Here is a 27,767-nt window from a genome sequence, read left to right on the forward strand (position 1 = left end):
TTACTCTAGTCATAGAGAGGGACAGGAGCAGACGGGATGGGAAAATATTTAATTGGGGGAGGGGAAATTACAATGCTATTAGGCAGGAACTGGGGAGCATAAATGGGAACAGATGTTCTCAGGGAAATGCACGACAGGAATGTGGCGGTTGTTTAGGGAGCACTTGCTGCTACTGCTGGATAGGTTTGTCCCGATGAGGCAAGGAAGGGATGGTAGGGTGAAGGAACCTTGGATAACAAGAGATGTGGAACAGCTTGTCAAGAGGAAGAAGGAAGCTTACTTCAGGTTGAGGAAGCAAGGATCAGACAGGGCTTTAGAGGTTTACAAGGTAGCCAGGAAGGAACTGAAGAATGGACTTAGAGCTAGAAGGGGACATGAAAAAGTCTTGGCGGGTAGGATTAAGGAAAATCCCAAGGCGTTCTACACTTATGTGAGGAACAAGAGGATGGCCAGAGTGAGGGTAGGGCCGATCAGGGATAGTGGAGGGAACTTGTGCCTGGAGTCGGAGGAGGTAGGGGAGGTCCTTAATGAATACTTTGCTTCAGTATTCACTAGTGAGAGGGACCTGGTCGTTTGTGAGGACAGCGTGAAACAGGCTGATATGCTCGAACAGGTTGATGTTAAGAGGGAGGATGTGCTGGAAATTTTGAAAGACATGAGGACAGATAAGTCCCCGGGGCCAGACGGGATATACCCAAGGATATTACGTGAAGCGCGGCAATCTCTTCCCTCGCCTTTGGCGATGCTCTTTGCGTCCTCACTGTCCACTGGAGTAGTACCAGATGATTGGAGGGTGGCAAATGTTATTCCCTTGTTCAAGAAAGGGAATAGGGATAACCCTGGGAATCATAGACCAGTCAGTCTTACGTCGGTAGTGGGCAAATTATTGGAGAGGATTCTGAGAGACAGGATTTATGATTATTTGGAAAAGCATAGTTTGATTAGAGACAGTCAGCATGGCTTTGTGAGGGGCAGGTCATGCCTCACAAGCCTTATTGAATTCTTTGAGGATGTGACAAAACACATTGATGAAGGAAGAGCAGTAGATGTGGTGTATATGGATTTTAGCATGGCATTTGATAAGGTGGTAGGCTCATTCAGAAAGTAAGGAGGCATGGGATTCAGGGAACGTTGGCTGTCTGGATACAGAATTGGCTGGCCCATAGAAGACAGAGGGTGGTAGTAGATGGAAAGTATTCAGCCTGGAGCTCGGTGACCAGTGGTGTTCCGCAGGGATCTGTTCTGGGACCTCTGCTCTTTGTGATTTTTATCAATGACTTGGATGAGGAAGTGGAAGGCTGGGTTAGCAAGTTTGCCGATGACACGAAGGTTGCTGGAGTTGTGGATAGTGTGGAAGGCTGTTGTAGTTTGCAACGGGACATTAACAGGATGCAGAGCTGGGCTGAGAAGTGGCAAATGGAGTTCAAACTGGAAAAGTGTGAAGTGATTCATTTTGGAAGGTCAAATTTGAATGCAGAATACAGGCTTAAAGACAGGATTCTTGGTAGTGTGGAGGAACAGAGGGATCTTGGGGTCCATGTCCATAGATTGCTCAAAGTTGCCATCCAAGTTGATAGGGTTGTTAAGAAAGCGTATGGTGTGTTGGCTTTCATTAACAGGGGGATTGAGTTTAAGAGCCGTGAGGTTATGCTGCAGCTCTATAAAGCCCTGGTTAGACCACACTTGGAATATTGTGTTCAGTTCTGGTCGCCTCATTATAGGAAGGATGTGGAAGCTTTAGAGAGGGTGCAGAGGAGATTTACCAGGATGCTGCCTGGACTGGAGGGCATGTCTTACGAAGAAAGGTTGAGGGAGCTAGGGCTTTTCTCATTGGAGCGAAGAAGGATGAGAGGTGACTTGATAGAGGGGTACAAGATGATGAGAGGCATAGATAGTGGATAGCCAGAGACTTTTTCCCAGGGCGGAAAGGGCTATCACTAGGGGGCACAATTTTAAGGTGATTGGGGGAAGGTTTCGGGGAGATGTCAGAGGTAGGTTCTTTACACAGAGTGGTGGGTGCGTGGAATGCACTGCCAGCGGTGGTAGTAGAAGCAGATACATTAGGGACATTTAAGCGACTCTTGGATAGGTACATGGATGATAGTAGTATGAAGGGTATGTAGGTAGTTTGATCCTAGAGTAGGTTAAAGGTTCGGCACAACATCGTGGGACGAAGGGCCTGTACTGTGCTGTACTGTTCTATGTTCTTATGTTCATATGCTCTTATCCCTTTATTTATCAGTTTCTTCGTACTCCTTTGCTGTATTCTAAAATCCTCCCAATCCTCAGGTTTACTATTATTTCCGGCATTTCTTTTAATCTTATACAATCCTTCACTTCCTTTGTTATCCATGGTTGACTGGCTTTACTTTGGGGGGTTTTGTGCCGAAAAGGAATGTATACTTGCTGTAAACTATGTAATATTTCTTTAAAGACTATCCATTGCCTTCGGTTTGGTGAGGTGTCCCAAAGCCGAAGTCATTCCAGGCAAGTTTGATGAACAGTCTGTGATGGGCAAGCGTTCAAAGAACTTCATCAGTAGAAGGCTTCACAGAAGGTCCTCCATGAGGTGTGCAGCAACAAGGATCTTCTTAGGTCTGATAGCAACAGTATAGCAGTCAAATGTTTCTTCCAATATGCAGGATTTCTTAAACCCAGGAGGCAACAGGAACCACACTTGATGCAGGGATTCTTTAGAGACAGGAGGCAATAGGAATCTGCCACATTTGAAATACAGGGTTTTTTCTCGAGAGATGTAGGAGTCCTTAACAGAGATGCAATACTTTTTTGGGTCTTCTTCTGATCTCCAGGCAGGTCAAAATCAAATTTCAAATGCCTGCTTTTTGTCCAAACTCACTGGCTTTTTAAAGTTCCAAACTGAAACCAAAACCTTCTATAAACAAGTCACATCCCCAGTCATAAATTCTCTCGTCACTCAAAGGGTAGTTCTGAAGTTAACCCCCCTGCTGGTTTCCTTGAAATTGCCTGCATTCCAGTCCTTGTTTACCAGTTCAGCTTTTGTTGAATTTTCTTTCAAAACGTCCAGAAAGTTCAACTATTTGCAGGTGTCTCAATGTCCACTGAAATCCTTTTTCAGTTTTTTAAAAACACAGAATCCTAAGTTTTAAAACAAAAAAAAAAAATCCTCGGAACAAGAAAAAGAAACCTAGGACTGAATTTTTCCTAGCCCTTTGGGGATGGGCTGGGAGGTGGGAAGGTTGGTAAAATGGAGCAGGAAGGTGTCGGGGATCTCCTTTTTGGGCATTCTTTTGGCCCATGGAGCAGCTCCCCAGCGGCAATGGTGCTGCCTTCCCTCCGCAAGTTCCCCACCCCACCCTCACCAGGGCCTGTCTGACTGGCCCCGGTGCTCCAGACCCCACTTAAATGATTTTGAGGGCACACGGCCATCGATGTGCACTCATCCTCCAGGTGCAGTCACAGCAGTGACCACAGCTCTTGAGGGGACAGGCCACCATCCTTAATAAAGGCGGTAAACCTGGTGGCAGCCTCGGGTCTCACTGCCCACCAAAGCAGGGTTGTCCCCTCCTCCCCCTCACACTCCCCACACCATTGGCCCCGGCAGCCGTGCCCCTACCACCTACAATAACAAAACTTATATGTATATGGCATCTTTAATATAATAAAACGTACCAAGGCGCTTTACAGGAGCATTATAAAACAAAGTATGATACCAAGCTACAAAAGGAGATATTAGGTCAGATGACCAAAAGCTTGGTCAAAGAGGAGTTGGGGAGGCGGAGAGGTGTAGGGAGGGTATTCCAGAGCTTGGGGCCTAGGCAACTGAAGGCATGGCTACCAATGGTGAAGCAATTAAAATCAGGGATGCACAAGAGGCCAGAATTTGAGGAACGCAGATATCTTGGAGGGTTGTGGGGCTGAGGGAGATCACAGAGTTAGGGAGGGGCAAGACCATGGAGGGATTTGAAAACAAGGATGAGAATAAAATCCAGTCCCTATTTTATTCATTCCCCATGTGAGTGTTGCTGGCAATGCCAGCATTTATTGCCCGCCCATAATTGCCCTTGAGAAAGTGGTGGTGAGCCACCGCCTTGAATATAACTGAGTGGCTTACTAGGCCATTTCAGAGGCTGTTGAGCAGAAGAGAGAAAAACTTGGGTAAGGGGAAGAGAAAGGAAACCTGTTCAGAGGAGAAAGAGAGGGATAAACTAAGGTGTTGAAGGAGATAGAAGCTGCTTGGGGGAAGCAAGAAAATCTGGTGGGAGAGGAGGCAAAAGTGCACACACAGGGAGAGAACTGGGAGGGAGACAGACTATAAAGCTAACATGTGGGTAGCAGGTCTGGACAGAGACTTTAACCCAATGTCAAACAAGTGAGAGAGTCTCAGTGCTTAGAGCTGGCAGGGTGCCTCTATTGAAAATACCAGAAGACTGTGTATAGGGTTTTTATGTAGTGTAAGATTGGGGAAGACGACATCATTGTAGTTGGTAAATCTGCTGGAGTGCCACTGTCCTGGTGATATTCTGCAGTTGGTGAGGGCCTATTTTTAAAGTAGGTGAAGGATAAATTCAGTTAAAATAATGAGGTAGTTTAGAGATCTAACTTGTGGCCCATGAGCTGTATCCAGCTGCACACAAGCCCCCCAAAGCTAGGAAACTCAGTTCTTATATTTCTTACATGCTGATTTCACCTGTTTAAATTTCGTGAAGTTGGAGGTTTGGTAAAGGTTGTTCTTAGCATTGATATCCCTTTATGGATAAACCTTTGCTTGAGATATGTGCAAATTAAAGGGAACATTAATTTAAACTTTACATATAGGATGAACCAATGGTTGATGAAGATAGAAAGCTCATACAGTAGACAACCCATCAGATAATGTTACTATTCTTTTGTTAATTTCTTTCCCAAATTTCCAGGCTTTAAGACATGCCCACGTACAATCCTGATGGAAGGTTCTCAGGACATGTGATTGTATTGTGTGGGTGCTGATAGTGAAGGCTTTGTACGTGGTCAGATTCAGTCATAATCTTGGATAAAATTTGCATATTTGAGCAGCTTTGCTTTCATTATGCTTAACATTGTCTTTTGTCCATCCCTGTAGTACGAATGGAGTATCTTTCCAGCCTCTCAGGAAGCCCTGCCCAGTCCAGCAATAACATGGAGATCTCTCTGAAATGTGAATCTCTGCTGTCTTCAGAGCCAACCTTCAAAACTCTCAGTGAGTCAAAATGTAAGTAACTCTGAGATTGAAGGCAGCCATATTTGTAGTGTTATGACCAAGTGAGAAAGAGGTCTAGCTTTCACCTGGTCTTACTGTAACAGGGTTTTATTTTTAAACACACTGTTTTTAGCTTCCCCCTTGGTGAATCCTTGTTCTCCGCTTTCCGATTATAAAGCAGATACAAACAGGCTTTCTTAGGTTTATAGAGTTATACAGCACAGAAACAGGCCCTTCGGCCCACCGTGTCCGTGCTGGCCATCAAGCCTGTCTATTAAAATCCCATTTTCCAGCACTTGGCCTGTAGCCTTATGGCGTTTCAAGTGCTCATCTAAATGCTTCTTAAATGTTGTGAGGGTTCCTGCCTCTATCACCCCTTCAGGCAGTGTGTACCAGATTCCAACCACCCTCTGGGTGACAAAGTTTTTCCTCAAATCCCCTCTAAACTTCCTTCCCCTTACCTTAAATCTATGCCCCCTGGTTATTGACCCCTCCACTAAGGGAAAAGTTTCTTCCTATCTATGCCCCTCATAATTTTGTATACCTCAATCAGGTCCCCCCACAGCCATTTCTGCTGTAAAGAAATTAACCCTAGCCGATCCGGGCTTTGTGCCTTAATGCGCGGAGCATTCACAATAAAGTGGATGAATTAATCGTGCAAATAGATGTAAACGGGTATGATATAGTCGGGATTACGGAGACATGGCTGCAAGGTGACCAGGGATGGGAAATGAACATCCAGGGGTATTCAGTATTTCGGAAGGACAGAAAAAAAAGCAAAAGGCGGTGGAGTTGCATTGCTGGTTAAAGAGGAAATTAACGCAATAGTGAGGAAAGATATTAGCTCTGACGATGTGGAATCTGTATGGGTAGAACTGAGAAACACTTGGGGGCAAAAAACGTTAGTGGGGGTTGTATATAGACCCCCAAACTGTAGTAGTGGTGTTGGGAATGGCATTAAACAAGAAATTAGAGACGCATGCAATAAAGGAACGTCTGTAATTATGGGTGAGTTTGATCTGCATATAGATTGGGCAAATCGAATTAGTCACAATACCATAGAGAAGGAATTCTTGGAGTGTATACGGGATGGTTTTTTGGACCAATACGTTGAGGAACCCACTAGAGAACAGGCCATCCTGGACTGGGTATTGTGTAATGAGAGAGGAATAATTGACAATCTAGTGGGCGAGACCCCTGGGGATGAACGACCATAATATGATAGAATTCTTCATCAAGATGGAGAGTGATTTAGTTGATTGAAACTAGGGTCCTGAATCTTAGTACGAGAAACTACAAAGGTATGAGGCGCGAGTTGGCGATGATGGATTGGGAAACGTTACTTAAAGGGATGACGGTGGAAAGGCATTGGCAAACATTTAAAGAGCTCATGGATGAACTGCAACAATTGTTTTTTCTTGTCTGGTGCAAAAGTAAAACGGGAAAGCTAGCCAAACCATGGCTTACAGGGAAATTAGAGATAGCATGAGATCCAAGGAAGAGGCATATCAATTCGCCAGAAAAAGAAACAGACCTGAGGATTGGGAGCAGTTTAGAATTCAGCAAAGGAGGACGAAGGGATTGATTAAGTGGGGGAAAATAGGGTATGAGAGTAAGCTTGCGGGGAACATAAAAACTGACTGTAAACGCTTCTCTAGGTATGTGAAGGCAAATGTAGGTCCCTTACAGTCAGAAACAGGGGAATTTATTATGGTGAACAAAGAAATGGCTGACCAACTAAATGCATACTTTGGTTCTGTCTTCACAAAGGAGGACACAAATATCATACCAGAAATGTTGGGGAACACAGGGTTTAGTGAGAGAGAGGAACTGAAGGAAATCAGTATGAGTACAGAAATGGTGTTGGGGAAATTGATGGAATTGAAGGCCGATAAATCCCCAGGGCCTGATGGTCTGCATCCGAGAGTACTTAAGGAAGTGGCCCTCGAAATAATGGATGCATTGGTGGTCATCTTCCAAGATTCTATAGAATCTGGAACAGTTCCTACAGATTGGAGGGTAGCTAATGTAATCCCACTATTTAAAAAGGGAGGTAGAGAGAAAGTGGGAAATTATAGACCAGTCAGCCTGACGTCGGTAGTGGGGAAAGTTCTAGAGTCCATTATCAAAGATTTTATGGCAGAGCATTTGGAGAACAGTGGTAGAATTGGACAGAGTCAGCATGGATTTACGAAAGGGAAATCATGTTTGACAAATCTACTAGAATTCTTTGAGGATGTAACTCGTAGAGTTGATGAGGGGGAGCAAGTGGATGTGGTTTATTTGGACTTAAAGAAAGCTTTCGACTAAGTCCCACATAAGAGATTAGCATGTAAAATTAAAGCACATGGGATTGGGGGTAGTATATTGTGACGGATAGAAAATTGGTTGGCAGACAGGAAACAGGGAGTAGGGATAAATGGGTCTTTTTCCGAATGGCAGGCAGTGACTAGTGGGGTACCACAGGGATCAGTGCTGGGACCCCAGTTATTCACAATACATATTAATGATTTAGATGAGGGAACAAAATGTAATATATCCAAATTTGCAGATGACACAAAACTGGGTGGGAGGGTGAGTTGTGAGGAGGATGCAGAGAGGCTTCAGGGTGATTTGGACAAGTTGAGTGAGTGGGCAAATGCATGGCAGATGCAGTATAATGTGGATAAATGTGAGGTTATCCACTTTGGTAGCAAAAACAGAAAGGCAGATTATTATCTGAACGACTATAAACTGAGAGAGGGGAATATGCAATGAGACCTTGGTGTTCTCGTACACCAGTAGCTGACAGTAAGCATGCAGGTGAGAAGAGTGAGGGGGGAATCTCATAGAAACCTATAAAATTCTAACAGGACTTGACAGGGTCGATGCAGGAAGGATGTTCCCAATGGTGGGGGTGTCCAGAACCAGAGGTCATAGTCTAACATTACGGGGTAAACCATTCAGGACTGAGATGAGGAGAAATTTCTTCACCCAGAGAGTGGTGAACCTGTAGAATTCGCTACCACAGAAAGCAGTTGAGGCCAAAACATTGTATGTTTTCAAGAAGGAGTTAGATATAGCTCTTGGGTTTAAAGGGATCAAAGGATATGGGGTGAAAGCGGGAACAGGTTACTGAGTTGGATGATCAGCCATGATCATAATAAATGGTGGAGCAGCCTCGAAGGGCCAAATGGCCTACTCCTGCTCCTTTTTTCTATGTTTCTATGTTACATAGCTGAAATGCTCCAGCCCAGGCAACATCCTGGTGAATCGCCTCTGTACCCTCTCCAGTGCAGTCACATCCTTCCTATAGTGTGACGACCAGAACTGTACACAGCACTCCAGCTGTGGCTTAACTAGCATTTTGTACAGTTCCATCATAATCTCCCTGCTGTTATATTCTATGCCTCGGCTAATAAATGCAAGTATCCCATATGCCTTCCTAACCACCTTATCTACCTGTGGTGCTGCCTTCAGTGATCTATCGACAAGTGCACCAAGGTCCCTCTGACCCTCTGTACTTCCTTTGGTCCTACCATCCATTGTATATTCCCTTGCCTTGTTAGTCCTCCCAAAATGCATCACCTCACACTACTCAGGATTAAATTCCATTTACCACATATAAATGACATCCATAGACCATGACCTTCCCATCATGAATCCATGCTGGCTGATCCTGATTAACTGAAATTTTTCGAGGTGTTCGGTCACCCTATCCTTGATTATAGACTCTAGCAACTTGCCCACCACAGATGTCAGGCTAACTGGTCTGTGATTTCCTTGGTTCCCCCTTTCACCCTTCTTAAAAAGTGGAGTGACATGTGCAACTTTCCAATCCAGCGGGAGCACTCCTGAATCTCGGGAACTCCGAAAGACTATAGTTGGGGCATCTACAATGTGCTCCCCTACTTCCTTTAACACCCTCAGATGGAAACCGTCAGGTCCTGGGGATTTCTCACTCTTTAGTTCCATTAATTTCCTTGTTACTGATGTTTTACTTGCGTTAATTGTATGAAGTCCCTGCCCCCTATCGGCTATTAATTTTTTCGGGACTTCTGGCAAGTTATCCTCCTTTTCTACTGTAAATACTGAGGCAAAGTAATTGGTCCACCAGCGTCCACATCATGCAGGTACAACACATCGCCTGGCCCTGCATCTCTATTTTATTTAATTAGATTTTAATTTGTTTTTTAAATTTCCGACTGGTCTTTAGTTTTTAATCATGAAAATATTTCTCCTATTCACCTTTTAATCTGAAATCAATTTAGAATAGGTAATTCAAATTAGTAGTTACTTACCAACCAATGAACTTACGGCTTTCCTGTGATGTCACTCTTTGTTTTTTTTTCACTCTGTTTTTACTCCTTTAAATTACCCAAGAATTAGTTTATTTACACCAGGAACCTTGATTCCACGCCCCCCGCCCCCCCCCCAAACAAAAACTACCTACTATATTAAAAAAGAACTGTAGACCTTTCTCTTTACTTTAGTTACGAACCCAGCTATTTAGGGTTATTCCCTAACAGCAGTTACTCTGCCAATCACCTCTGCAGCTTTCCTGTGATGTCGTTGTTGACTATTTTTCAAACCTCTGGCGCTCTGAGTGAACTCTCGCTCTCTCTGCCGGTCTCTTTATACTCCGGCTCTGCTCTCGCTGTTTCCCGCTCGCTGAGCGAACTCTCTCTCTCCCCGTCTCTTTATACTCCTGCTCCGTTCTCATGCTGGCCATCAAGCACATATTTATTCTAATCCCATTTTCCAGCACTTGGCCCATAGTCTTGTATGCTATGGCGTTTCAAGTGCTCATCTAAATACTTCTTAAATTTTGTGAGGGTTCCTGCCTCTACCACCCCTTCAGGCAGTGTGTTGCAGATTCCAACCACTCTCTGGGTGAAAATGTTTTTTCTTAAATCCCCTCCAAACCTCCTGCCCCTTACCTTAAAACTATGCCCCCTGGTTATTGACCCCTCTACTAAGGGAAAAATTGTCTTCCTATCAATGCCCCTCATAATTTTGTATACCTCAATCAGGTCCCCCCCTCAGCCTTCTTTGCTCTAAGGAAAACAACCCCAGCCTATCCAGTCTCTCTTCATAGTTGAAATGCTTCAGCCCAAGCAACATCCTGGTGAATCTCCTCTGCACCCTGTCCAGTGCAATCACATCCTTCCTATAGTGTGGCGACCAGAACTGTACACAGTACTCCAGCTGTGGCCTAACTAGCGTTTTATACAGCTCCATCATAACCTCCCTGCTCTTGCCTTCATTAGCCGAGGCATAGAATATAAGTATCCTATATGCCTTCCTAACCACTACCTGTGCTGCTGCCTTCAGTGATCAATGTACAAGTACACCAAGGTCCCTCTGACCCTCTGTACTTCCTCGGGTCCTACTATTCATTGTATATTCCCTTGCCTTATTAGTCCTCCCAAAATGCATCACCTCACACTTCTCAGGATTAATTTCCATCTGCCACTGCTCTGCCCATCTTACCAGCCCATCTATATCATCCTGCAATCTAAGGCTTTCCTCCTCACTATTTACGACACCACCAATTTTCCGGTCACGTGCAAACTTATTGATCATACCTCCTAAATCATTAATGTACACTACAAACAGCAAGGGTCCCAGCACCGATCCCTGTGGTACACCACTGGTCACAGGCTTCCACTCGCAAAAACAACCCTCGACCAACCCCCTCTGCCTCCTGCCACTAAGCCAATTTTGGATCCAATTTGCCAAATTGCCCTGGATCCCACGGGCTCTTACCTTCTTCACCAATCTCCCTTGCGGGACCTTATCAAAAGCCTTATTGAAGTCCATCTAGACTACATCAACTGCTTTACCCTCATCTACACATCTAGTCACCTCCTCGAAAAATTCCGTTTCATCCATGCCCTCTGCCTCGATACATAAATCCCCTTTTAGGTCCCTAATCAGCCCACTCCTCCGTTTACCACCCTTTCATTATTTATATGCCTGTAGAAGACATTTGGATTCCTTTTTATGTAAGCTGCTAGACTCTTCTCATACTCTCTCTTTGCTTCTCTATTTGTTTTTTCACTTCCCCTCTGAACTTTCTATATTCCACCTGGTCCTCAATTGTACTATCCACATGACATCTGTCTAATGCATTCTTTTTTTGCTTCATCTTACTCTTTATCTCTTTTGTCATCCAGGGAGCGCTGTATTTGTTTACCTTACCTTTCACCCTCGTGGGAATATACCTTGACTGTACCCAAAATATTTCCTCTTGAAAGACAGCCCATTGTTCCGTTGCAGTTTTGCTTGTCAATCTTTGATTCCAATTTACCTGGACCCGATCCGTTTTCACCCCATTGAAGTCGGCCTGCCCCCAATTAATTATTTTTATTCTGGATTGCCCCTTGTCCTTTTCCCTTTATTTTTATCTTGTTTTTAAAAAATAAATGAACAGACTATCTTAGGATTGCTCATTTTAATATTGGCTGCCAAATATTTAAGATCTGTCTTAAGTGGATAATTTTGTGAGGCTCCCTCCCAGTGCGAACCTTGCTGATCACAAGATACTTACGGTTATAGAATATCATTGGCCAAATAGTAAGCAGAGATAAACCAAGATCTAGCACTGATTATTAGATCCATGTTCAATGCTAGGAAGGTTCTGCACCGAGTAACACCCCACAGAATTACCCCTAAACCTTTTAACTTTTTAGCCACTTGTTCTAGTAGAAAGTGGAAATAAAGTAAGAAATACATAGTCGCATTGTGGGCAGCAAAATACCTTTGGCCCATCTGGCATATACTTCTGAACCTCTCATCAATCTCCTTACTGTTACTCTGGAACTAACAGTTCTGTATCCCTTTTCATAATAGGAATTCATCCATTTCTTTTTTTTAATATCTGCCTTGGTTTTCTGCTCATAAATCCTGCTGATAATTGGTTCCACAATTCTACCATTTACTGAAAAATGTAACCTAAGTTACTATTGTCTTTTCACACCTTTTAAATTGTGTCCTTTCGTCTTCAAATCCTGTGTGTGACAGAAGAACATATGAACTAGGAGCAGGAGTTAGGCCATTTGGCCCCTTGAGCCTGCTCCACCATTCTATAAGATCATGGCTGATCTGTTTGTGGACTCAACTCCACTTTCCTGCTTACCCCTGATGCCCTTTGACTCTCTTGTTTGTCAAGAAACTGTGTACCTCTGCCTTAAAAACATTCAATGACCCTGCCTCCACCATTGTCTGGGGAAGAGAGTTCCACAGACTCATGTCCCTCCTGAAAGAAAAAAGAACTTTGCTGTGTTCAAATTCTCCATACTTGTAAATATCCTAAATCTCTGTCAGTTCCTTCCTCTTCCTCCAGAGAGTAAATTCCCAGGCTAAATTAATTCCTTCATAGTCTTTCCTCATAATTCAGCTCTTTAGGTTCACATATCAGCTTTGTAACTTCCTCTGGAAAATTCTACAGCTTTCCTGTAATATGGAGCACTCCAAGTGTGGCAACATCACCTCCATTGGCACCTACAGCTACACATCTCAACACTTTACTTTTATTCCAAAATGCTGAATTTACTTTCTAGAAATTGTTTACTTGCAGCCCTAGACAGTGAAATTTTTTTTTTTATTTAGTTAATAGAAATTAGTATATAGAAAATAGTTTCTATACACTCTGTTATGATCAAGGCAGGAGAAATACACTGTTAATTCAGTCCCACTTCTCCACAGGTCACAGCATATCAATAAATTTTCCCACCTACCGAAGAATAGCTAATTAAATACTCTATTTGTCCTCCAGAATAAAGCACACCAACTAGGTTTCTTTAAACAGCATTAACTATTTATTAGAAAAAAAATTAAGTCTTAACCACCAATGAGATAAATCTATATATATGAAAAGTTCCCTTATTTCCCTAGCTCTCATGCACAAACACTTACATTTTTAAAAAAAGGTTAACCAGGGAAAAAGGATTTTGGTTTACAGCTGTTTGTCACGTTCTTGTAGGAAATTCTTCGATTGGGTGAGGTGTCCCAGAGTCAAATAGTCAGATGCCACTTGATGTCTGTCCAGGCGAGGTTGATGAACAGTCTGTGATTGGTAGATGTTCAAGGCAATTCAACTACAGCAGGCGTCACATAGGTCCTTCAGGGATTTAACAACAGGTCTGCTTAGGACTCACAGCATCAGTTTAGAAGTAGACGCTTTCTTCAGATTCGTTTAAAAAACTGTAAAAGATACATTACAAAACAGTTCAAAAACAGCACCTAGTCAACAATACAAAGAGTGCAAAGGAGATCAGTTTCCTTCAATACAGGAGTGAGTTGCCTCACAACCTTTCCATTTCATTTTACCTGCCATGTAAATTTTGCAGCAAACAAATATTTTCTGGATACAGCCCGAGGGGTTTTCCATGGAACCAGTACACCTTGGTGGGGGTACCTTACACAGTGGTCTTTCCCCATTGAGCCTTTGCTGCAGCTGCCCCAAGCTTTAGCGCGTCCCTCAGCATGTAGTCCTGGACCTTGGAATGTGCCAGTCCACAACATTTGGTCGTGGGTAACTCTTTGCGCTGGAAGACCAGCAAGTTTCGGGCAGACCAAAGTGTGTCTTTCACCGAATTGATAGTCCTCCAGCAGCAGTTGATGTTTGTCTCGGTGTGCGTCCCTGGGAACAGCCCGTAGAGCACAGACTCCTGTGTTACAGAGCTGCTTGGGATGAACCTCGACAAAAACCACTGCATCTCTTTCCACACCTGCTTTGCAAAGACACATTCCAGAAAGAGGTGGGCAACCGTCTCTTCCCCACCAGATTCCAGGATTTTTTTTTATTTCCAAAATATACTTTATTCGTAAAAAAACTGTAAAAGATACATTACAAAACAATTCAAAAACAGCACCAAGTCAACAATACAAAAGTGCAAAGGAGATCAGTTTCCTTCAATACCAGGAGTGAGTTGCCTCACCACCCTTCCATTTCATTTTACCTGCCATGTACTTTTTGCAGCAAACAAATATTTTCTGGATACAGCCCAAGGGGTTTTCCATGGAACCAGCCCCTCAGTTCACCTTGGTGGGGGCACCTCGAGGGCATTGTGCGGAGGGGGTGAGACTCAGAGCGTGCAGGAAGGATCTGACGGGGAGGGCTCTTCTCACCACCAGCCAAGCTACATCTTGGTGCTTGTTTGAAAGTTCTGGTGAGGCATTCCGCCAAATGACTTTAGCAGTCTGCTCGGGGAACCATCCGACCGGATCCACCATCTCCTTTTCCCGTAGGGCCTTGAGGACATTCCATGCAGACCACTGCCTGTTGGATTGGTGGTCAAAGGTGTTTTTCCGCAGAAACTTTTCCACGAAGAATAGGTGCTAATGTGACCAGGCCCATCCTTCGCAACACTGGGGACAGAAAGAACCTCAGTACGTAGTGACACTAGGAGTTTGCGTCCTGGGGATCTACGCACAGCTTAATGCAGCTGCACACGAAGGTGGTCATCAGGATGAGGGTGGTGTTTTGTACATTTTTCCTGCCCTTATCAAGAGGTTTGAACGTAGTGTCCCTCCGGACCCGGTCCATTTTGGATCCCCATATGAAGCGGAAAATGGCTCGGGTGACCGCCACAGCGCAGGAGTGGGGTATGGGCCAGACCTGTGCCACGCATAGCAACAACGTGAGCGCCTCGCATCTGATGACCAGGTTCTTGCCCACAATGGAGAGAGATCGCTGCTCCCACATGCTCAACTTATGGTGTACCCTGGCTACTTGATCCTTCCAGGTTTTGGTGCACGCACCAGCTCTTCTGAACCATACGCCCAACACCTTCAGGTAGTCTGACCTGACGGTAAAGGGGACAAAGGATCGATCAGCCCAGTTCCCAAAGAACATGGCCTCGCTCTTGCTGTGTTTAACTTTGGCTCCTGAGGCCAGTTCGAACTGGTCGCCGATGCTCGGCAGTCTGCGAACGGACAGCAGATCCAAGACGGCGACATCATCCATGTACAGGGAGATTTTAACCTGAGTGCCTCCACTGCCTGGGTTTGTCACCTCTCTTATGCTCGCATCCTTCCTAATAGACTCAGCAAAGGGTTCAAAACAGCAAACAAACAAGACAGGGGAGAGAGGACAGCCCTGTCTGACTCCAGATTGGATCAGGAAACTTTCTGATTCCCACCCATTGATTGAAACTGTGCTACTGATGTTTGTGTCGAGCAGTTTGATCCAATTGCAGATTCCCTCCCATTTTGGAAAGCACGTCCATCATGTAGGTGTGCAATATCCTGTCAAAAGCCTTTCCCTGGTCCAGGCTGATGAGGCAGGTGTCCACCCTTATGTCCCATACATAGGTGATCGTATCCCTGAGTAGCGCAAGACTATCGGAGATCTTCCTGACTGGTACAGTGCAGGTCTGGTCAGGGTGAATCACCAAATCCAGAGCAGACTTGACTCATCTGGCTATGACTTTGGACAGAATCTTGTAGTCAACATTAAGCAGTGAGATGGGCTGCCCTCTCCCCGTTGCGCTTGTAGATGAGGGTGATGATGCCTTTGCTCATGGATCCTGACATGCTGCCGACCAGGAGCATACACTCGTATACTTCCAGCAGGTCTGGGCTGACCCAGTCCCACAGAGCCGAATACAACTCAACCGGTAAGCCATCGCTTGTGGAGTTTTATTCGTCTCGAAGAACTTGACTGCCTTTGTCAGCTCGTTAGGGTTAACGGCTTGTCCAGTCTCTCCCTCATGATGTCATCTAAGACCTCTGTGATGGATGACAGGAAGGACTGGGAGGCTCTGCTGTCTGGATTTCCCAAAACACAGGAGGCAACAGGAACCACACTGGATACAGGAATTGCTCAGACAGGAGGCAAAAGGAATCTGCCATCTTTTAAATACAGGGTTGCAAGTTTCCTTTATGGAGAGAGGTCTTTTTTTCTCTAACCTACAGGCAGATCAGCTATAAGATTTAAATGCCTGCTCTTTGTCCAACTCAGTGGTTTTTAAGAGTCCAAAGTGAAAGTAAACTTTCCTGAGCCGATCACATGACCAGGCATAGAGTCTCCCCTGTCGTTCAAAGTGTTGCTCTGAGGAGTTCAAAACCCCTGTCTGGCTTCCTTGAAACTGCTTGCTTTTCCTATTCTTGTATACAAAGTCAACATCCAGAAATTTTAGCTATTTTTAGGTGCCCATGTCCACTGAAAATCCTTTTTTTTCCCAGTTTTTTTAAAACACCAAAGAATTCTAAGATTTTAGTACAAAAATAAAACCCTTAACTGACTACAGGGGTAAAGGCTTTCCCTCTGCTTTGGATGTAGCAAATTATACATATGTTGATGAAGAGCAAGTGCACAATTCTGCTACACCTTGTGTAAGAAGGAAATCTTCCTGTATTCTGATTTAGGGCAACTTACTGGCAAACCATTAGAAGGGAAAAGGTAAATTCTTGCCTTCCCAGTCACACAAGTTCTATTGCAGCATTGATTTTTTGATGAGGGAATGTGCTAGGTTCTAATTGACAAAGAAGGTGTACCAATAATCCACCAATAAATTTTAATCAACATGTTAACATTTGTGACTATATGTTAACCTCACTGCAGCACCTAAAACAGAGCAGTGATAGGTTCTGAGTCTGAGGTAACCTATGCATCTGGGCTGAAGGTTATAATGTTCTCAGGGATTCAGAACCTACTTTTCAATCTGCATGAAAGCACATGTATTTCTCGTGACTTATGCAATTGTACAACAGAAGTTACAGATAGTTTATTCAGCTTTATGTATATTTGTGACTACTGTGTAACCAAACAGCAATTGGTAGAACAGGATTATTCAAATAGGAGCACCAGACTCTAAACTAGTATGAAGATGATCAGTGAAAAACTCCTTTAGAAACTCTATGGTCATTATTATAACCAATATTGGAGGCTTTGTTCATTTTTAATTGCATGTACATTATTGGTAGCATGTATTTCTTTTGTGTGACTTTCTTGCTTTGAGGATATGAGGCTATGTTCAGCATACTGCAGATTTGCTAGTTATTGTGTGTAGGCATCCTGCACAGGTTTGGGTTTAACAGTTTTGATTTCACCGTGGGATTGAAAACGGTAACAGAACTTTGCAATGGTTAAAGGATCTCATGCATTTATTTCTATTTATTTCTTTTTGTGGTTTTCTTCAGTCTTGGTTAAGTGTAAGCATTGAAAAGTTACTGTTGGGTCTGCTGAAAGGAGCAGGGCTTACTCTTGCTATTTAAAAAAGACAAAACAATACGCGTGCTAAAGGGCTCCAACTCAGTCATTTTCACATTCTGTCAACATAGTTTAATTATTTTCTTGAAGATTGTATATAATATTTTACTGTTAACCAGAGCTCCAGAGGATAAACTCTGTTCCATTTAAAATATCTCCAATTATGGCAATTACGGAGAGAAGTGAATTGTGTAAACAGAATCTAAAACAGAAATGGTGGGTTTCAGTCTGTTAATGTCATTCACCTCATTAACCTCAAATGCTGATACAGCTAAATTAAATACTGCATAAAGGCCACTTCCCCACTTACCAGAGATGAGCCTGCTTAGTTTTGCATGTTTTCAATAGAACTACAGCCTTAGAACTACTATGTGGCAGAGATTTTAGTTTTGCAGTGTATGCTGACACTAAGAAAAGTGCTAAGACCAGATTCTGCACCACACAAAGCTATATTATTCAGTGATACTGAGTCCATTTTAGTGACCCTGGATGAGTATATTAATTAAATGTAATTCTGTGTTCCTATTATTTTTATTTCCTGCGAAATAAGACCCACACAATAAACCCCCAAGTATGCAGTTCCTCAAATATGAAACATGACAAAGGCAGAATGGCAGAAAGGCCATTTGAAACAGTAGCCCTAGTAGAGTTGAGAGAAGATTCATTTTACTATGGAAAAAAAATACAAAATTGACTATGGCAGAATTATGATTCTGTTATGTCATTTGTCAAAGTTTTTTTCGTTGACCCAGTTTTTTTTTTTGAGATCCACCTCCTTCGCTTTTGACTCTATTTCCACTAAACTGCTTCCATCTGACTTCCCCTCCTGGTTTCCATGTTAGCCAGTATTGTTAACAGTTCTGTTCAGGTGTTGTCCCTCACACCTTTAAATGTGCTGCCATCACCTCTCTCCTCAAAAATCCAACCTTTGACCCCCCCCCCCCCACCGTCCTTGCAAACTATTGTCCCATCTCAAGCCTCCCTTTCCAAAGTCCTTGAACGTGTTGTCACCTCCCAAGTCTGTGCCTGTCTTTCCCAGAACTCCGTTTTAATCGCACCCCCCCCCAAAATCAGGTTTCCGACCTTGCCCCAGTACCAAAACAGCACTTATCAAAGTCACAAATGACACCCTGTGTGACAGTGACAAAGGTAAACTTTCCCTCCTCGTCCTTCTCAACCTGTTTGCAGCATTTGACCGCAGCATCTTGCTCCAATGCCTCTGCATTGTCATCTAGCTGGGTGGAACTCCTCTCATGGTTTAATTCTTTTTTTTATTCTTTCATGGGATGTGGGCATCGCTGGCAAGGCCAACATTTGTTGGTCATCCCTAATTTCCCTTGAAAACTGAGTGGCTTGCTCGGCCATGTCAGAGCACTGTTAAGAGTCAACCAGATTGCTATGGGTCTGGAGTCACATGTAGGTCAGACCACATAAGAACAGCAGATTTCCTTCCCTAAAGGGCATAAGTGAACCAGATGGGTTTTTACAACAATTGATAGTTTCATGGCATCATTACTGAGGCTAGCTTTAATTTTCAGAAATGTATATTAATTAATTGAATTTAAATTCCACCAGCTGGCATTGAGATTTGGACCTGTGTCCACAGAATTAGCCTAGGTCTCTGGATTACTAGTTCAGTGACATCACAACACCACCATCATTTGCAATGGCTTCCCTTCTTGCTCCCACACCGTCATCTCTGGTGTCGCCCAAGGATCTATCCGTGCGACCCTCCTATTTCTCATCCACATGCTGCCCTTCGGCGACATCATCTGAAAGTACAGTGTTCGTTTTCCAAATAAATGGGTCTTTTTCCGAATGACAGGCAGTGACTCTTGGGGTACCGCAGGGATCGGTGCTAGGACCCCAGCTATTCACAATATATATTAATGATTTAGATGAGGAAACTAAACGTAATATCTCCAAATTTGCAGATGACACAAAATTGGGTTGGAGGGTGAGTTGTGAGGAGGATGCAGAGGGGCTTCAGGGTGATTTGGACAAGTTGAGTGAGTGGACAAATGCATGGCAGATGCGGTATAATGTGGATAAATGTGAGGTTATCCACTTTGGTAGCAAAAACTGGAAGGCAGATTATTAATTGAACAGCTATAAACTGAAAGAGGGGAATATGCAAAGAGGCCTGGGTGTTCTTGTACACCAGTCACTGAAGGTAAGCATGCAGGTCCAACAGGCAGTAAAAAAGGCAAATGGTAAATTGGCCTTCATAGTGAGAGGATTAGAGTACAGGAGCAGGGATGGCTTACTGCAATTATACAGGGCCTTGGTGAGGCCACACCTGGAATATTGTGTGCAGTTTTGGTCTCCTTATCTGAGGAAGGATGTTCTTGCTATAGAGGGAGTGCAGCGAAGGTCTACCAGACTGATTCCTGGGATGGTGGGACTGACATATGAGGAGAGATTGAGTCGGTTAGGATTATATTCGCTGGAGTTCAGCAGAGTGAGAGGGGAATCTCATAGAAACCTATAAAATTCTAACAGGACTTGACAGGGTAGATGCAGGAAGGATGTTCCCGATGGGGATGAAGAGAGATTAGGGAAACTGGGTCTGTATTCTCTAGAGTTTCGAAGAATGAGAGGTGATTTAATTGAAATCTACAAAATACTTAAAGGGATAGACAGGGTAGATGCAGGTAAGATGTTTTTCCTGGTTGGGAAGTCTCGAACCAGGGTACACAATTTCAAGATACGGGGGAAGCCACTTAGGACAGAGATGAGGAGAAATTTCTTTACTCAAAGTGTTGTGAAACTTTGGAATTCTCTACCCCAGAGGGCTGTGGAAGCTCAGTCATTGAGTATGTTTAAAGTAGGGATTGACTGATTTCTAAATGCAAATGACATAAAGGGATATGGGGATAGTGTGGGAAAAAGGCGTTGAAGTGGATAATCAGCCGTGATCGAATTGAATGGCGGAGCAGGCACGATGGGCTGAATGGCCTACTCCTGCTCCTACATTCCTGTTTTTGCACTCAGAAATTTGCCTACATATTTGTTCTTCCCTCTCACTATTTGGTTTCTATAATACACTCCTCATAGTGTGGCTGCCCCTTTTTTTATTTGAGCTCAACCCATATGGCCTCATTTGATGATTCATTTAGCATATCATCCCTCCTCACAGCTGTAATTGATTCTTTAACCAATAATGCCACACACACTCTTTTTTTTTATCCCCCTCTGCTCCTAATTTGTATGTCCTCTATCGTGCCAGAAAACTCGAGATGCCGGGATGTTGAGCTGCTGTTTTGGCCCCTCTTTAAGCCAAGTTTTCATTATAGCAATGACATCATGCTATCATGTGTCTATCTGTGCCCTTAGCTCATCGACTTTATTTGCTATACTCCTTGCATTTAAATAAATACCTTTCAACACTGCCAAGTTTCTGTGCTGCACACTTTTTAACCTTTGCTTCTGTTTTATAGTCACTCGCTACTTTTCTGCCTCATGCTCCCTGCCCTGAATTTGCCCTATCGGAAACTGCCCTCAGGTTCCCATCCCCCTGCCAATCTAGTTTAAAACTCTATATCCAGGGATGTTGAGCTGCCATTTTTGCCCCTCTTTAAGCCAAGTTTTCATTATAGCAATGACATCATGCTGCCATCTGTCTACCTGTGCTCTCAGCTCATCGCCCTCCCTACACAGCTGAGCTACCCATGGTGCTCTGGTCATGACTCTTGCTGCACTCTCCAGAGGAACCCTCTCTCCCATCGGTACACTGAACTGAATACTGATTTGAAAGTGTGATGCCCTCCGGGGTCTCCTGCACTACCTGCCTTGTCCTACCTACCTCCACTTCAAACCTTCCTAAGTCTGAAAAACCTCCATTAACCACGACTTTCTTTTTCTTGTCCTCTGATTCACGAGCAAACTTTTCTGCAAGGATATCCGTCCTGATCCTGTTCAGGTGCAGACCGTCCGGCTTCCACAGGTCCCACCTTCCCCAGAACCGGTCCCATTGCCCCAGAAATTTGCAGCCCTCCCTCCTGCACCATCTCTCAAGCCACGCATTCATCTGGTGTATTCTCCTATTTCTATACTCACTAGCACGTGACCTTGGGAGTAATCCGGAGATGGCTACCTTTGAGCTCCTGCTTACTAATCCCTTTCCTAACTCCCTAAATTCAGCCTGTGGGACCTCCACCCTTTTCCTACCATTTTTTGTTGGTACCAATGTGGACCACGACCTCTGGCTGTGCACCCTCGCCCTCCAGAATGCTCTGTAGTCATTCGGTAATATCCATGACCCTTGAACCAAGGAGGCGACATACCATCCTAGAAATACGTCTGCGACCACAGAAATGCCTGTCTGTTCCCCTAACTGTAGAATCTCCTACCACTATTGTTCTCCTGTCTTTTCTCCTCCCTTCCTGCACAGTTGAGCTACCCATGGTGCTTTGGTCATGACTCTCGCTGCATTCTCCAGAGGAACCCTCTCCCTCATCGGTACACAACTGGTTAAAAAGTATGATGCCCTCCGGGGTCTCCTGCACTACCTGCCTTGTCTCACCTACCTTCACTTCAAACCTTCCTGAGTCTGAAAAACAGGTGAGAGTGACTTTTCTTGACATTTAGGCAGCATTTGACCGGGTATGGCATCAAGGAGCCCTAGCAAAACTGGAGTCAATGGGAATCAGGGGGAAAACTCTCTGCTGGTTGGAGTGATACCTAGCACAAAGGAAGATGGCTGTGGTTGTTGGAGGTCAATCATCTGAGCTCCAGGACATCATTGCAGGAGTTCCTCAGGGTAGTGTCCGAGGCCCAACCATCTTCAGCTGCTTCATCAATGACCTTCCTTCTATCATAAGGTCAGAAGTGGGGATGTTCGCTGATGATTGCACAATGTTCACCATTCGCGACTCGTCAAATACTGAAGCAGTCCGTGTAGAAATGCAGCAAGACCTGGACAATGTCGAGGCTTGGGCTGATAAGTGGCAAGTAACATTTGCGCCACACAAGTGCCAGGCAATGACCATCTCCAACAAGAGAGAATCTAACCATCTCCCCTTGACGTTCAATGGCATTACCATCGCTGAATGCCCCACTATCAACATCTTAGGGGCTGCCATTGACCAGAAACTGAACTGGAGTAGCCATATAAATACCGTGGCTACAAGAGCAGGTCAGAGGCTAGGAATCCTGAGGCGAGTAACTCACCTCCTGACTCCCCAAAGCCTGTCCACCATCTACAAGGCACAAGTCAGGAGTGTGATGGAATACTGTCCACTTGCCCGGATGGGTGCAGCTCCAACAACACTCAAGAAGCTCGACACCATCCAGAACAAAGCAGCCCGCTTGATTGGTACACCATGCACAAACATTCACTCCCTCCGACGCACAGTGGCAGCAGTGTGTACCATATACAAAATGCAGTGTAGCAACGCACCAAGGCTCCTTAGACAGCACCTTCCAAACCCGCGACCTCTACCAACTCGAAGGACAAGAGCAGCAGATGCATGGGAACACCACCACCTGCAAGTTCCCCTCCAAGTCGCACACCATCCTGACTTGGAACTATATTGCCGTTCCTTCACTGTCGCTGGGTCAAAATCCTGGAACTCCCTTCCTAACAGCACTGTGGATGTACCTACCTCACATGGACTGCAGCGGTTCAAGGCAGCTCACCCCTACCTTCTCAAGGGCAATTAGGGATGGGCAATAAATGCTGGCTTAGCCAGCGACGCCCAAATCCCATGAATGAATTTTTTTTTAAAAATCCATTAACCACTACTTTATTTTTCTTGTCCTCTGATTCACAAGATTCCATTCCTTCCTTCTCATGTACCTGCATCAGTGGCTCACTGCTTTCCAGTTAAGGGTGCAGTCTTTTATGCAGGACTCAGTGCTCGCACAGAGCTACAACTGTATGAGTTGCCTTGTACTTCCCTTCACATACCTTCTGATGGGCATGTCTCCACAATGTCCCAGGTGTTGCTGAGTGTAGAACAGTAAGTTTGTAAGAGTAATTTTAATCCCTTGTTATGGTTGTGTCAGGCAAACCCCCCACCTGCCAAGATTGAGGCACACATGATTTCACCACATGAACATTAAAATTTAAAATTGCAAGCCCCTGACCGGAAAGACATTTCGATGGTAACCGACAGTGTTGGAACAAGGGACAAAGGGCCATGCCCTGACTTATTCAACCAACAATTGACTTTTTTGATTACCAGACATTTAAGATGGGGGGGAGTTAGCATTACTGAGACAGCGAAGGTGCAATCCACAAACCTCACAGGAGAGACTGTTCCATATAAGGAGCTAGTCACCTGCTGGACAACCTGGGAGTTTTTTTTAGAATTTGAACTCCCAACAAAGGATTTTGAACTGAGACAAAGCCGTGTTCTTATGGAGTGAAGATCTCTCCTGGAACTGAAGCAAGAATCACCTCCTCTCCTGTTTGCCTGCCTCCATCTCTTCCCCATGGAACTAAATCTTGTGAAGACACACAAACTCAGAGAAAAAAATATCCTACGTGAACAAGGTGTACAAAGAATACTGGACCCCAATGAAACAAGACCATATCTTCAATCAAAGACTACAGTGAGCTCGAGAAACAGCAACAAGATATTGCCTCAAACTGTTCTACCTATCTTTTCTTCTCTTTTCTGTCCCTATTTGCATGTGTGTATCGCGTGTGCATGCTCACGTGGGCGTGTTGCATATGCGTAGGCGTTAACTGGATTAGAGTTGAAGTTCAAGGTTTAATAAATTTCATCTTCTTTAAACCTGAGAAAGCCTGTGCGAATTGGTTTCTTTGTCTTATAATTGGAAAACTGTGAACAAGAATACGCACAAAGCGGAGCTCAAAACAGTGTGTTTAAAGTTTAAACCCTGTTACACTAAGACCAGGTAAAGATAGCAAAAGACCTCTAGACACATTTCTCATCTGGTCGTAACAATTGATTTTACATTCTGTGGCTGAGTTTCAGCCAGCCATATGACTTCAAATAACCTATCCACACCATGTTGCACTGTATTCTCTGTGTGAAATGAGCCCCCACCCTCCCCCAAACACCTGTATTCTTAAGCAACTGTCAAAAGGCAGGCAGGCTGCCAGACTTAAGACTTGCACCAGTTGTCCTTCATCATGACGTAATTTTTTTGCATCTTCCTATAGTGGCAAATTTAGAAGCATGGGAAGGGTGGTGAAAAGACAGTTCACATTTAATTATTTTTATGCAGGAGGTAGTGAATGTATGGAATGGACTGCCCAAGGAAAAAGGCCATGTGGCTCAACATGTCTGTGCCATTTCTTTGCTAGCACAAAACTAATCCCAGTGCTCCACTTTATCCCCATAACTCTGTATAAGCCCTGCTTCAAATGTTTTCCCAATATTCCCTTATAAGTGGCAATAGTCTCTGCGTCAACTGTTCCCTGTAGCAAAGCATTCCATACTGCAACAACAAGCAAAGTATATTTCTCCTACCATTTCCCCTCTCAGTCACTTATCCCCCAAACAGAGGAAATAGTCTTTCCCTGTTCATTCTATCAAAAGGGTTCATATTTCTGGATTAGATCTTTGAGCCTTCCCTGTTCCAGTGAAAATAGTTCCAATGTGGTTGACTCTTGCATGCCCTCTGAAATGGCCTAGCAAGCTACTCAGTTGTATCTAACCACTACGAAGTCAATAAGGAATGAAACTGGACAGACCACCAAGCTTGAACCGAGGCACAGGAAACGACAATGGCAAACGCAGCCCGATCGACCCGGCAAAGTCCACCTTATTAACATCTGTGGGCTTGTGCAAAAGTTGAGAGAGCTGTCCCACAGACTAGTCAAGCAATAGCTTGACATAGTCATACTCACCGAATCATACCTGACAGACAATGTCCCAGACACCGCCATCACCATCCCCGGGTATGTCCTGTCCCACCGGCAGGACAGACCCAGCAGAGGTGGCAACACAGTTGCGAGGGAGTTGCCCTGGGAGTCCTCAACATCGACTCCAAACGTCATGAAGTATCATGACATCAGGTCAAACATGGGCAAGAAAGCTTCCTGCTGATTACCACCTACCGCACCCCCCTCAGCTGATGTATCAATACTCCTCCATGTTGAACAGCACTTGGAGGAAGTACTGAGGGTGGCAAGAGCGCAGAATGTACTCTGGATGGGGGACTTCAATGTTCATCACCAAGAGTGGCTTGGTAGCACCACTACTGACCCATTGATAAAGTCAGAGTCGTACAGCATAGAAACAGGCCCTTCACCCCACCGCGTCCATGACGACCATAATGCCTATCTATACTAATCCTGCATTAATTCCATATCCCTCTATGCCTTGCTCATTCAAGTACCTGTCCAGATGCCTCTTAAATGTTGCTACTGTTCCTGCCTCCACCACCTCCTCAGGCAGCTCATTCCAGATACCCATTATTCTTTGTGTGAAAAATTTACCCCTTTGATCCCCTTTAAACCTCCTCCCTCTCACCTTAAATCTATGCCCTCTAGTTTTAGACAGCCCTACCATGGGAGACAGACTCTGGCTATCTACCCTATCTATGCCTCTCATAATTTTATATACCTCTATCACGTCCCCTCTCAGCCTCCTTCGCTCCAGGGAAAACAGAGCTGAACTCGAGAGGTGAGGTGAGAGTGACTGCCCTTGACATTTAGGCAGCATTTGACTGGGTATGGCATCAAGGAGCCCTAGCAAAACTGAGGTCAATGGGAATCGGGGGGGAAACCGTCCACTGGCTGGAGTCATACCTAGCGCAAAGGAAGATGGTTGTGGTTGTTGGAGGTCAATCATCTGAGCTCCAGGACATCACTGCAGGAGTTTCTCAGGGTAGTGTCCTAGGCCCAACCATCTTCAGCTGCTTCATCCATAACCTTCCTTCTGTCATAAGGTCAGAAGTGGGGATGTTCGCTGATGATTGCACAATGTTCAGCACCATTCGTGACTCCTCAGATACTGAAGCAGTCCATGTAGAAATGCAGCAAGACCTGGACAATATCCAGGCTTGGGCTGAGAAGTGGCAAGTAACATTCATGCCACACAAGTGCCAGGCAATGACCATCTCCAACAAGAGAGAATCTAACCATAAATAAAAACAAGAAATGCTGGAAATACTCAGCAGGTCTGGCAGCATCTGTGGAGAGAGAAGCAGAGTTAACATTTCGGGTCAGTGACCCTTCTTTGGAACTGGCAAATATTAGAAATGTCAAAGGTTATAAGCAAGTAAAGCGGGGGTGAAGCAAGAGATAACAAAGCAGAAGGTGCAAATTCGACAAGGCTACAGAATAGCTGACCAGAAGGTCATGGAGCAAAGACAAACAATATGTTAATGGTGTGTTGAAAGTCAGTATTTACAGTGGAAAAAGAAAATGTTGTCGAGGAGAATACTGAGATACAGACTACTAGGCTAGATGGGATTGAAGTTCACAAGGAGGAGGTGTTAGCAATTTTGGAAAGTGTGAAAATAGATAAGTCCCCTGGGCCAGATGGGATTTATCCTAGGATTCTCTGGGAAGCCAGGGAGGAGATTGCAGAGCCTTTGTCCTTGATTTTTATGTCGTCATTGTCGACAGGAATAGTGCCGGAAGACTGGAGGATAGCAAATGTTGTCCCCTTGTTCAAGAAGGGGAGTAGAGACAGCCCTGGTAATTATAGACCTGTGAGCCTTACTTCGGTTGTAGGTAAAATGTTGGAAAAGGTTATAAGAGATAGGACTTATAATCATCTTGAAAAGAATAAGTTCATTAGAGATAGTCAGCACGGTTTTGTGAAGGGTAGGTCGTGCCTCACAAACCTTATTGAGTTTTTTGACAAGGTGACCAAACAGGTGGATGAGGGTAAAGCAGTGGATGTGGTCTATATGGATTTCAGTAAAGCGTTTGATAAAGTTCCCCACGGTAGACTATTGCAGAAAATACGGAAGTATGGGGTTGAGGGTGATTTAGAGCTTTGGATCAGAAATTGGCTAGCTGAAAGAAGACAGAGGGTGGTGGTTGATGGTAAATGTTCATCCTGGAGTTTAGTTACTAGTGGTGTACCGCAAGGATCTGTTTTGGGGCCACTGCTGTTTGTCATTTTTATAAATGACCTGGATGAGGGTGTAGAAGGGTGGGTTAGTAAATTTGCAGATGACACGAAGGTCGGTGGAGTTGTGGATAGTGCCGAAGGATGTTGTAGGTTACAGAGGGACATAGATAGGCTGCAGAGCTGGGCTGAGAGATGGCAAATGGAGTTTAATGCGGAAAAGTGTGAGGTGATTCACTTCGGAAGGAGTAACAGGATTGCAGAATACTGGGCTAATGGGAAGATTCTTGGTAGTGTAGATGAGCAGAGAGATCTTGGTGTCCAGGTACATAAATCCCTGAAAGTTGCCACCCAGGTTAATAGAGCTGTT

At 44.4% G+C, this 27,767-nt stretch overlaps 1 protein-coding gene across 9 annotated transcripts in view; it reads left to right on the forward strand.

The window, feature by feature from the left end:
• LOC137346878 (uncharacterized) overlaps nucleotides 1-27,767 on the forward strand; it is a 398,647-nt gene that overhangs the window by 78,477 nt on the left and 292,403 nt on the right. For all 9 annotated transcript variants that reach the window (XM_068010837.1, XM_068010836.1, XM_068010841.1 and 6 more), the window contains one exon: nucleotides 5,081-5,209. In XM_068010837.1, coding sequence (XP_067866938.1) covers nucleotides 5,081-5,209 — 129 coding nt within the window. The remainder of the gene's footprint in view (nucleotides 1-5,080; nucleotides 5,210-27,767) is intronic.

The sequence above is a fragment of the Heterodontus francisci genome, chromosome 30, assembly GCF_036365525.1.
Source record: "Heterodontus francisci isolate sHetFra1 chromosome 30, sHetFra1.hap1, whole genome shotgun sequence".
Classification (NCBI taxonomy): Eukaryota; Metazoa; Chordata; class Chondrichthyes; order Heterodontiformes; family Heterodontidae; genus Heterodontus; species Heterodontus francisci.